A 13,511-nucleotide genomic window follows, 5' to 3' on the forward strand; every position below is an offset into this window, starting at 1 on the left:
TAATGCGTTTTCAGATCTGGATCTGTGAAGTTTGTTAGGAGTAATCAGTAGAACAAACAACACAGAAACTGATCTGCCAGCACATCATGTAATAGCAGATCAGGGTCTATGTCATTTGCAGTTGGACTCAACTTATGTATGAGTACATAAGGTACACAAGTCTCAGCATGATGAAGACAATGACAGACATAATGGCAGTGTGAATGGGTTTTACGTCTACATTGGAATACAAAAGAATGGCTGAGAAAAAGTCCCAGTGAAAGACTGGTGCCAGACTCCACAAAAGAAACATGGAATAATTATTAGAGAACTTGTTTGAAAATATGTGTGCATGTCATACAATATCTGTACATGAAAAGGAAATACCAGCACTAATTAGACATGCTGATCTGAAGGGGAAGGGAAATCAGTTATTCTGTTTAAGCAACAGGTAATGGCAGATGGATAAACAGAAGGTGTTATGTCCTGTTAACAAACTTCAACCCTTTCAAGACATCAAAAGGGATAAACAGAAGGTGTATGTCCTGTCAACAAATTTCAACCCTTTCAAGACATCAAAGGTTCAGAGAAGACTAAAGGATGGCTCTGCAAAGGATGTTCTTTGCCTTAATAATATGATGACGTACCATGATGTTCATTGCCTTACTGTAATAATATAGTGTACCATGATGTTCATTGCCTTACTTTAATAATATGATGATGTACCATTATGTTCATTGCCTTACTGTAATAATATAATGTACCATTATGTTCATTGCCTTACTGTAATAATATGATGATGTACCATGATGTTCATTGCCTTACTGTAATAATATAATGTACCATTATGTTCATTGCCTTACTGTAATAATATGATGATGTACCATGATGTTCATTGCCTTACTTTAATAATATGATGATGTACCATTATGTTCATTGCCTTACTGTAATAATAATATGATGATGTACCATGATGTTCATTGCCTTATTGTAATAATATGATGTACCATGATGTTCATTGCCTTACTGTAATAATATAATGTACCATTATGTTCATTGCCTTACTGTAATAATATGATGATGTACCATTATGTTCATTGCCTTACTGTAATAATAATATGATGATGTAGCATGATGTTCATTGCCTTACTGTAATAATATGATGATGTACCATGATGTTCATTGCCTTACTGTAATAATATAATGTACCATTATGTTCATTGCCTTACTGTAATAATATGATGATGTACCATGATGTTCATTGCCTTACTGTAATAATATGATGATGTACCATGATGTTCATTGCCTTACTGTAATAATATGATGTACCATTATGTTCATTGCCTTACTGTAATAATATGATGTACCATGATGTTCATTGCCTTACTGTAATAATATGATGTACCATGATGTTCATTGCCTTACTGTAATAATATAATGTACCATTATGTTCATTGCCTTACTGTAATAATATGATGATGTACCATGATGTTCATTGCCTTACTGTAATAATATGATGTACCATTATGTTCATTGCCTTACTGTAATAATATGATGATGTACCATTATGTTCATTGCCTTACTGTAATAATATGATGATGTACTATGATGTTCATTGCCTTACTGTAATAATATGCTTGCACACTTAAAACATGAATGACATCGACAGAGCTGATCAGTACTGAGTGATGTACTCCGTAGGACGAAAATATTCAGACTGGGGGCCAAAAAAGTTTCACTTTCCTCACAGATACTTCCATAACAAGCTCCTAAATTCTGATGATGGAGTCATCAATTAAAGTTTAGATTTTAAATACAGATAGAATCTTGACCATCAGCTGATTGGAAACATGATGGATCAGCTGGTGGATTGTACACCAAGTAGGTCAGCTGGGAAATGACTTCCTTGGTCTGTATTTGGAAAAAGGTACTTAGCTCCCAATACTTAAGTATGATACAGCCAATACTGTTATGAGAGTGCAAAGAAGCAAACAATATTTCATTGGAAACTATCTGCATCAAAGGAAGATAAAGGTACTGGAATTATCAGGATCAAAGGAGGATAAAGGTACTGGAATTATCAGTATCAAAGGAAGATAAAGGTACTGGAATTATCAGGACCAAAGGAAGATAAAGGTACTGAAATTATCAGGACCAAAGGAAGATAAAGATACTGGAATTATCAGGACCAATGGAAGATAAAGGTACTGGAATTATCAGGACCAAAGGAAGATACAGGTACTGGGATTATCAGGACCAATGGAAGATAAAGATACTGGAATTATCAGGACCAGTGGAAGATAAAGGTACTGGAATTATCACGACCAATGGATTTAATCATTAGCCTGGAAAAGAAAGAGACCTACAAAAAAATTTACTCCTAACACTAATTCATACTTATTCCACATCAACTACACTGTGTGTATCATGCTTATAACCCAATCATCAAGGTCACAGAAGTGTGTACATACACAAAGTTACAACTGTATTATATTTTAATATATTATGAGCAGTATTGCAGCATACAACTTTACTACTAATGCATATTTTAGTTCTAAATTAGTTTTACTCATTTGGTTGATTAACTTCTTGTGTCATGTACAAAGTTCTGGTGGCTGGAGCTCACTTCATGTTTTCCATTTCCGTTTGTGGTTCCTGTCACATATACAGAACTGTACTGTTGTGTATAGTCATATTGCTTGATGCCTTGTCAGTATAGTCATATTGCTTGATGCCTTGTTAGTACAGTCATATTGCTTGATGCCTTGGCAGTATAGTCATATTGCTTGATTCATTGTCAGTATAGTCATAAGGCTTGATGCCTTGTTAGTATAGTCATATTGCTTGATGCCTTGACAGTATAGTCATATTGCATGATGCATTGTCAGTATAGTCATATTGCTTGATGCCTTGGCATTATAGTCATATTGCTTGATACCTTGGAAGTATAGTCATATTGCTTGATACCTTGGCAGTATAGTCATATTGCTTGATGCCTTGACAGTATAGTCACATTGCTTGATGCCTTGGCAGTATAGTCACATAGGCCATTTGTCAGTAAGGTGTAGTGAAATACTGCTATTGTCAACTTGAAAACCATGCAAAGTTAAGAATGCAATATATTCACTTAGACCATAATGACCTCCAGTTGTTTTAGAGGTCAACAGCTTCTTATTAGACCTCTCATCTTGATGTAATCTTTACAGTAGTTTTGTTTTACTTCATGTAATGATGACAACAATCTCTCTTGCTGTAAGAAATACTCAAATGGACATATGATGTCCATTCATTTGCTGCATTTTCTGGGTTTTTTTTAATACCAAGCATGGCCAAGTATCCTTTTTTCTTCAGTGAATATAACCTTTTTATACTTCAGTGAATACATCCTTTTCATTCTTCAGTGAATACATCCTTTTTATACTTCAGTGCATACATACTTTTCATACTTCAGTGAATACATACTTTTATTACTTCAGTGAATACATACTTTTATTACTTCAGTGAATACATACTTTTTATACTTCAGTGAATACATCCTTTTCATACTTCAGTGAATACATCCTTTTCATACTTCAGTGAATACATACTTTTTATACTTCAGCAAATACATCCTTTTCATACTTCAGTGAATACATCCTTTTCATACTTCAGTGAATACATACTTTTAATACTTCAGTGAATACATACTTTTTATACTTCAGTGAATACATCCTTTTCATACTTCAGTGAATACATACTTTTATTACTTCAACGAATATATCCTATTTATGCTTCAGTGAGTATATATGGTACATAATTCACCTGTGTTTCATACAAAATGTTTGGTAACTGGTTCCAGGGGATTACTCATTTTGAAGGACTGGAAACCATATTGTGACTGATCATTTTTTGATATCTGCCTAATGAAATACATCTTGGCTGATTACCCCCACCCATGACTTGATATGACAAGCATACGAGTTGATTTTTTAAGCTCTTAACTGGACAAGCAACCAAGTGAATTTTTCAAGCCATTAAAATGGACAGCATTACACGTGTCTCACTTCTTACCTTGTTGCAGTAACGAGCAAATTTGCCCTCCTCTGTAGTGGTGTCTAGGGAACACTTTTTCAGATGGCACTGTAGGTATCTAAGCACTCGGGTGTTTGGTGGCATAATATTGCTTGTGGCAACAGCCATAAGTTGCCAGTTTCGTTTGTTCACCTGACTGTTTGGTTCTATCAAAAACAAATAACAATAATTATGTAAAGATTCTGAAATCATTTCCAGATAATTTATAAAAATATTGATAAAATTAGATGAAAAATATTATATAAAATCAAGAATCTGCTAATGAACACACATCTGTTAAACTGAAATGCATATAATTTGAGATATAATTAAAACCATCAACGAAAACTTTAACCGCATACATTGTATTCCTCAGATGCCAATGTTGCTGGATTTGTAGCATATGCTCTCCTGTGTTTCCTTTGTACAGGACAGATAAAATGAAGTACTTTATTGGCATACTGATGATGCTAGTATGAAATGCTCATAAAAATGATTGATCTCACAACATAACACTTTTAAAAAAATGATATCTTGGATTAAAAATTCAGACTGTGCATTTATATTTACCACTCGTATATTACCTGGATGGTCTGTTGTTTGTTTGATGAGCTGCAGGTAAAATTCATTAGTCAAGCAGTCATTCTCCATACATTTTTCTATTACTGTTTGAATCATTTCCTTGTGGTCAATGTTTTCATACTCCCCTGAAATTAGCAGCAAAAGATAAATGTACAAGCTTTATCAAAAGTGTATGCACTTATTTTTGCATAAATTTTAAAATACCTTAAACCATATCATACACCTCTCCCTCAATTACTACCTTTCCCTCAATTACTCACACACATTGAGGTCTTTTTTTTTTTTTTGTTGTTGTTGTAGGGTTTAACGCCATTTTCAGCACAAGATAGGCTATACATGGCGGCCAGTATAATTGGTGGAGGAAGAACCCTGGAAAACCCAGGGAAGAACCACCGACCCACGAGAAGCTACTGGCAGGCTTTCTCACGTACCACATTGAGGTCTAAGAGCATAGACCACACTATCAGCAAGAGGTACAAGTTACTGATGGATGTCAAAAAAGTTCAGAAGGGGATGCCATTCATGCTTGATATTAACCAAACTGGAAAAGCAGCTATATGATGACCGGATACTTGTTTTATAATCATGTTAGGAATAGTTATCAATAAAGAGCTTTTTCTGATTGAAATTTTGTATAAATTATCTTTATTTAAATAATACCCTACCTCGGAAAGATCGTTAACAACATTATTCTCCAAGGTTTCAACAACTCTCATTTGTATTATGTCACAACAACCAAATTGTTGCTTCACAACAAGATTCCTTTTCTCCCAAAACTAGGGTCATTTATTTTGTGCAACATAGGGTCATTTATTTTGTGCAACAACCTTGAACATCAAAAGTTTTTTCTTTCTTTTATTGTTCAATTAATGAAGTACTGATGTTGTGATTTCACTGCAAGATATAGTGAAACTTCTCATCCTTTAGGAAATCTTACAATTGAGGAATTTTATGTTCATCATAAAAGTTTGGAACTCGCCTCTCCATAATGAACCATAACTGTGAAATAAGGCTTTTTATTCACCAAGTACTAAATTCACTCGATTGCATTGCAATCTTTCATCACAGTGTCAATAAGCCAAGCAGTCTACCTGAAGCTAGTTGAATTATGCATAATAAAATTTATAATAATGTTCAACTGATCAATTGAAACAAGTTGACCTGACATATAACTAGCTCTTAAGCAGGTGGGGTTGCATGCCTTTTAACTTTTCTATTATTCCATACCCATTTATGATATTTTTCACACCTGCATAAAAGAGGGAATATTGCATTTAAGATGATTATATTTAAACTGATGAAAAGATTTAACCAAAACACAAATTACACTGGACAAAACAAGATTTAATTAGTATTTATTTACTAAGGTTTTGATATCAGGAGGTATTAATGTTTTCATTAATAGAACTTTCACTGAATATTGTTATTTGCAGTGTACTGAGATTGTTGTCAGGAAAGAAAATTTAAGAAATATGACTTCATATTCAAAGTTTTTAATTTTATGATGCTAATTCAAACATCCTGGTACTAACTACTGTTTTCGATGATAAAATGAGTAATATGTCAAGGTTTCATCCACCAATTATGATCATGCTTTCCTTCATGTTCAACAAATTGGGGCCAATAGGGTGTGTGTGGGTGTGTGTGTTTGTGTATATTTTCTATTAAATTAAAATTGGGATCTGTGCCTGACCCTGTATTATAAGTGGGTTCGCAATTTTATCTACATGCAAGTTACTAAGGGAGCGGTATCAATTTAATTGTCATGCTAACATTTTTATACCACACAGTTTTATGTTATTTTTTAAACGCTTTAAACAGTCTTTTCAGGAATGTTCAAGAATTAAAAAATTGAGCATGTTATTTATCGATGTTAAAGTTCAGTTAAAAAGAGACACATATATCATTCCATATCTTTATATACACCAAGTTTTTTTCTACAAAAGAAGTCATATTAAGTTCTTAAACACTTACTTCTACTCATTTATATATGCCCATATAATTCAGATTGTACTGTATCCTGCATATGTGTGTACATTAGGGAATCGATAAATTACTACAATTATTAAACATATTTTAAGTAAAGGAATTTCTCAGAGTGCAGTGTAAGCAAGCAAGGACAACAATTATAGCAACTTCCCTGGCTTGCAATAGCAAATTCCCACTCTTTTTATTATGTGTTCCCCACCCCACATTGACCATTACCCTAGGGCAGGGGTCGGTAACCTACAGCATACATGCCACAAGGTGGTATGTCAAGAGGTTTTGTGTGGTATGTGAAGGGCAGCAAAAAATCTCAATTTTAACAGTGTTACTCTCTTAATGGTGGAACGTGCTCATTTATTTTGTAATTAATCCGAAAACAAAAGGCATGCTATGTAAAATAGTTTTCTGACCCTGGGGTCATAACCCAAAATATGTTACAATTTGTATCCTTGGTTTTATTTGCACATCTAAAGTTTGGTAAAAAAAAATATTGAAAAATATAGCTGTTACTGCAATTTTCTTATATTTTACCACAGACCATCCCATGGGAGCAGTACACAAATTATCCACCTTTTACAGTTGGTTATCACATGATCTACTGATGTACAAACTTTGGTGAATTTACATAATGCAGTTTTGGAGGAGATAATTCAATGGTCAGATGACTAATGGATGGACAGACAAATGGAGAGACAGGGCCAATGGATGGACAGACAAATGGAGAGATAGGGCTAGTGGATGGACAGACAAATGGAGAAACAGGGCTATGGGATGGACAGACAAATGGAGAGACAGGTCCAATGGATGGACATACAAATGGAGAGACAGGGCTAATGGATGGACAGACAAACGGAGAGACAGGGCTCTCCAAGTAACCCAAGACAAAGTATAGGGTTACTCACATCTTTGTTAACTTGAACAAAATATCATGAAAAGCCCATTATCCAGTAAGACATTAGAAGTTAGTATACAGTTTTGGAAGCAGCTTTAAGAAGCAACACGGAATTAAATGAGACATTGTAAATATATGAAATTCTGACGATATGATGAAACTAGCTCATTACAATGTAGACGGATGGACACCAAATACCATGTGGAGCAAGCCTCCACTACGACAGGCTCAACAAAAACTGAACAGAAAAAAAAATTGCAATTTTGTAGCAGATTTATATGTTTCATCAATTTGTGAATAAATTATAGTGTTACTGCTGATGTTAATTTTTAGCATAAATACATTAATCCAAGAAAAGAATGCATGAACTGCATAAATGTGAATGAAAGAAAAGATGTCTATAAATGTGAATGAAAGAAAAGATGTCCATAAATGTGAATGAAAGAAAAGATGTCCATCGAATCCATTATGTCCAAGTCTACTGAATAATGGGGACAAAAGAATTCTCCCTTCATCGGCTGATTTTATATATTGTTTTTATAAGCACTGACACCTTAATGTCTGAGTAGTTATGAACAACCACCTTGGTAAATAACTTACCATTCTTACATGTTCACACTTTCATGCCAGTTCTACAAGGTTATGTTGTATGTCTAATAAAAGCTGTACTCATATATCAGACTTTCACCTGCTGTACAGGTTGAAAACTCCTTAATACAAATTTCAGGAACTTTAATTTTACCTTTAATGAATTTGAACAGCAATGAAGACATTATTTTCAAGGATTTTGTGTTATTCAAGGAGTATTTCCCTGAATAAAATACAAACATTCCAAGCTATGTCACTGGAAAATTGCTTGACATAGTTTGTCTGTAATATTTCTGTTTTTTAAGCATTACATTTTTTGCACAATTATCAATACCTGAAGGCAGAACAATCATTGATGAAGGCAGTGGTTTATCTGTGGTCATAAAATCCCTTGAGGCACCATGCTATGTCCATATTTGTCTTACACTGATTAGCATTTTAACAATGGACAGCTGTATTGTCAATGTTTATATTGAAATATTTTTTAGACTGCAAATTACACATGCAAATAAATGTTAGTTTACAGGTTATACATGTGAATGGAGAGGTTAAAATTAACTTTAAAATGCTGAATCTTCAACAATTACTTTACTGTTAGAATTATAAAGTCTGCATTCTAAGAATTAACCAGTTTTCACTCCTCCACCTCAATTGGGGAGGCCTAAAACACTTCAATGGAGATAACCTTTCACCACGCTGAAGAGTAGCAGAAAGATTACAAGCTGCAGCAGAAAAAATGTTAATCACATTCTACCTGATTTCCTGTTACGTGATGTGCCAAAACAACCTGGATCATAAAGTACATAATTCATGTGGTTACCTCTGATTAAATGTCACATTTTCATGTGTCAGGCATCTTTTGACTTTATTCTTGAAAAACACACCTGTGTTGATATTTGGAAAGGTAATTAATTATGTCAAGAAAATTTACAAGTCACAATGACCTACTTTCAGATCTGACACAAAGCATCATCAATTTTTTTCTAGATACAAACTATGACTAAGAATGTAAATGGAGATAAATTACATTAATACGGACTCAAAACACAGTATTCCTACAGGTAATTTCCTCAATGAAGATTACAATGTCTTTATCCAGGTATTGGTTAGTAAGGTCACACTACATATACTAAGTTTGCAGAGTGTCATCAAAGAACAGTACTCTATTTTTTTTAAAATGTCATATCAACTCCAATTCATTTGCAGATACTTGTGTTATCATCAAAACAGTTAAGGTCCCTTGTGCATCTTGAAGGTAAGGTTGTTGTCAAGGTGTCACTTAAATCTAATGCAAGGGTATGCAATTAAACACTGCTTACATTTCATTGCACTGCTGCAATTTTCACTTGATTCCTAATTCAGTCTTTAAATACAGAACCAATGGGTTTAAAAAAAAACTGAATACAATCTACCACATCATTATCATCACCATCATTATTGTCAATATTATAATTATCACCATCATCTTCATTTTTGAAAGCTACAAACATTATAGCATCAAATTAACACCATCATTTTCATCACAACCACCATGTTAAAATGGGATTATATGACTGAATAGAAAAATGTGGATTATTGTGGCAAATTTAAACTTTTCATCAATTTGTGAATGTATGTTACAAATACTACTGATGTTAACTTTAAGGTTGTTATTATTATTCTTACTGTTGTTGTTAATTTTCAGAAGTTGATATTAATATATTAATCCAAGAAAATAAGACATGAACTGTATGACTGCAAGTCAAAGAAAATTAAAAAAACCACCATTATGTCTACTTTGCGACACGGTTCAACACACTTTTGTTAAAATAATCTTTTGGTGACAGAAACTGAGTGAGAACTGAAATTTGCTTTCTTCCGTTTCGTTGGTAGTGACATAAATTTTGTTATCAAGCTCTTTCAGAACTGCCAACCCTAACAAGACGATCTCACTAAGGCAGTTGATTATTTTTACTTAAGTTTGACCACTTTTCAGTGAGGTATAAGAAAATATCATTGTAAAGTTTTAAAACATGTATTTAAAAGGTTCGGTATTCAAAACTGATGCAGCAACAGTAGACATTTTGTTCAAGAAATGAAGAGTCTGTAAAGTAAATGTGGACCTTATTTGCCTCTAGCACAAACTTCATTTCCACTTGATGCTATCACTCAACTTGTTGTAATTCTTGAAATTTTGTTTAAATTTGACATGAAATGGGTGTCATATCTCCTGCCATGCGACATTACTTAAATCAACAAGTGATTACCAATAAATTTAACCAAATCAAACTAATTATCTGGATTTTATTACAACAATCATATTTCTGTAGTTTCTGCTCTTAAGTCCACATTTTACGGGTGATTTTTGTAAGACTTATGGCAAAATCGTAAGGGTTGGCAGGTTTGTCTTTTCAGCTGATGTGCTTCCTTTAACTGTACTCTGCTGTTAATTATTTACATATTTATATTTCTCACATGAAATTTGCTTTTTTGCATCAAAGTCTAATCAATACATGTTTTATTTTTAATAACTACATGTTATTTGAAACGTCTGTAGCATATCCTTGTTAGCAGGCGATAATTTTAAACGCCATTTCAATTCATTTGTTATACTGATAATAAATTCAGCACAAAGATGAATTAATGCATGTTTGTAGTGTTTAATGGTAAATCAGCACAAGCATGACCATATGGTACCAAACAAAAGTAAAATTTGATAAATGTAGAGAAAAACCTGTGGGCAATAAAACACCCGGCTAATCACATAAATAGCATACAGGTATTTTACTCTACCTGTTACTGGTATTTAAAGTGATGAAACCTATTCTGATATTTTTAAAGTGGTTTTTGTGATGTGATACTTCCATGTATGAATATTTCTATCATAAACCAGAAATGTAAATCAAGAAAAGATATCAATATGGTAACGAATGCCAAATTTTTTCTCTCCACCTAAATTCTAAGCAAACACACCCTCTAATCTTCACTAATGTACACAGAAATGTCATAAAAGCGGTGTAAAGTTTCATATGTCACAGCACCCATAATGGTTATCTCCCTGTAACACCTGTAACCTCTTATAAACAGCCAGCTTCTGTATTTCCTTCTATGTCATCAAATTTAAATCTCTTTACATGCCATGTTCCACAACTACGCAAACTATCCCATACAGGTTGGGTACAAGAGGCTGAACTGTAATTATTTAACCCATAAACATGCTATAACTAGTCACTGTTTTCCAACTACCTTTCATGTTTTTGAAGATTCATTTGAGTAACTTTACACTTGCAAATACAAGTTTCATTTTTTTAAAACTATATTTGTGTACTGAAAAGTTAAACTGACCTAAATCAAACTTCCTGAAGGAAAAAAAATTCTTTAAAATTAGAATGATAAAGTCTGCATTCTAAGAAATAATAAATTTTTCCCATCCAGTGTTTGTATGATGATGACACCACCAAATCAAAGGCAACCTAAAACATGTCAAGGGAGATAACCTTTCACCAATTAGATAAGCCAAAGCAGAGATTAAATTTATACTAATTGCATTCTACCTGATTTCCTGTTACGTGACTTGTTCACAAAACCTGGATCGTAAAATACATAATTCATGTGGTTACCTCTCAGTGAATGCTAAATTTTTATGTGTCACTCTATTTATTAGCTTATGCTTGAAGAAAAAAAAACACCTGGGATATCTGGAAAGGTAATTAAGTCTTTAAAATTTACAATTTAATGTTACAATGATTACTTTCAGAGCTGACAAAAAGTATCCATCCATTTCTTCTGGATATAAACTATGACTAAGAATGTAGTTAAATGGAGATAAATTACATTAATACTGACTCAAACCAGAATTCTTACAGATAAATTACATTAATACGGACTCAAATCAGAATTCTTACAGATAAATTACATTATTACAGACTCAAACCAGAATTCTTACAGATAAATTACATTAATACAGACTCAAATCAGAATTCTTACAGATAAATTACATTAATACGGACTCAAACCAGAATTCTTAAAGATAAATTACATTAATACGGACTCAAACCAGAATTCTTACAGATAAATTACATTAATACGGACTCAAACCAGAATTCTTACAGATAAATTACATTAATACGGACTCAAACCAGAATTCTTACAGATAAATTACATTAATACGGACTCAAACCAGAATTCTTACAGATAAATTACATTAATACGGACTCAAACCAGAATTGTTACAGATAAATTACATTAATATGGACTCAAACCAGAATTCTTACAGATAATTTCCTCAATGAAGATTAAAAAGTCTTTATCCATTAGTAAGAAAGATGACTTTACATAAAATAAGTTAACTGAGTGTAATCAAAAAACAGTACTCTATTTAAAAAAATGTCTAATTCATTTATAGATGCCAGTTTAATCATTAAAATAATTAAGGTCTCTTGAGCATCTCAAAGGTAAGGCTGTGTCACAGTGTCATTGAAATCTAATGCAAAGGTATACAATTAAACACTGTTAACATTTAATTTCACTGTTTTCATTAAATTCTTAATTCAGTCTGTAAATGCAGTATTATTTGATTAAAAGACAAGACTACACTCTTCTTCCTCATCACCATCACTGTCCTTGTCATCATCATTTTTGGTCACTCTTATCATAAATGTTCTCATAATCATCATCATCATAATCATCGCTATCATCATCATTTTTGTAAGTCACTATCATTATCACATCAAATCATCATCTTCATCACCACATTAAATCAACATTCCATCACGTAACCAAGTAAAATGAAAAAGAAACAAATAGGCAGACAAAAATGAGTCCACTTTTTGTAGCCTTACCTCCTGAGTCTACAACCCCCGAGTAAATCAGAATGGAGTTGAACATTTTTATGGCCAGGTCCTCCATGGCATGATCAGACACAGAGGTCAAGGACTGTTTTATCCCACCCTTAGTGTATGACCAGTAACTGACATCAAACTGACCAATACTGTTGGACATGAATGAGTTCCTCAGTCGCTCCATCTTTGACTTTGTTAACCTGTATAAAATTAACATTTATAAATTTTCGTTATGGTATGATACATTTTCATTATGGTATTGTATTTCAATGAAGTTAATACAAAAATTATTATTATACAGAAAACAAATGTATACATATAACATGATTCTAATAGATAGCTCCCAAATGACATCATCTGCTGCTATATTTGTGGTATGCTGGCAGATATACCATTGAGTTTATATGGTGTTTGGAAGTTAAAATAAATTCATTGAATCTCAAGATACCGTTACAAAAAACACATACCTAAACATAACACAAATCAGGCTTTCTGTTAATATCTATATTTGTAATTTATAAGTTGATTTTGCTTCAGTGTGCCATGTTCAAAATGGACAATTAGTGGCTGCATATAGGAAAAACTTCCAGGTTGTCTGTCATCCAGGAAAAATG

At 32.9% G+C, this 13,511-nt stretch overlaps 1 protein-coding gene across 5 annotated transcripts in view; it reads right to left on the bottom strand.

The window, feature by feature from the left end:
- LOC149804198 (unconventional myosin heavy chain 6-like) overlaps nucleotides 1–13,511 on the bottom strand; it is a 294,440-nt gene that overhangs the window by 37,082 nt on the left and 243,847 nt on the right. For 2 of the 5 annotated variants that reach the window (XM_089937830.1, XM_089937821.1), the window contains 5 exons: nucleotides 12,898–13,097; nucleotides 11,611–11,643; nucleotides 8,832–8,864; nucleotides 4,614–4,736; nucleotides 4,030–4,196 (listed from right to left, as the gene is read on the bottom strand). In XM_089937830.1, coding sequence (XP_089793956.1) covers nucleotides 4,030–4,196; nucleotides 4,614–4,736; nucleotides 8,832–8,864; nucleotides 11,611–11,643; nucleotides 12,898–13,097 — 556 coding nt within the window. The remainder of the gene's footprint in view (nucleotides 1–4,029; nucleotides 4,197–4,613; nucleotides 4,737–8,831; nucleotides 8,865–11,610; nucleotides 11,644–12,897; nucleotides 13,098–13,511) is intronic. The other 3 variants (XM_089937853.1, XM_089937846.1, XM_089937836.1) reach the window with 2 other exon arrangements.

This window comes from Sinohyriopsis cumingii, chromosome 2 (assembly GCF_028554795.1).
Source record: "Sinohyriopsis cumingii isolate HCF-2022 chromosome 2, ASM2855479v2, whole genome shotgun sequence".
Classification (NCBI taxonomy): Eukaryota; Metazoa; Mollusca; class Bivalvia; order Unionida; family Unionidae; genus Sinohyriopsis; species Sinohyriopsis cumingii.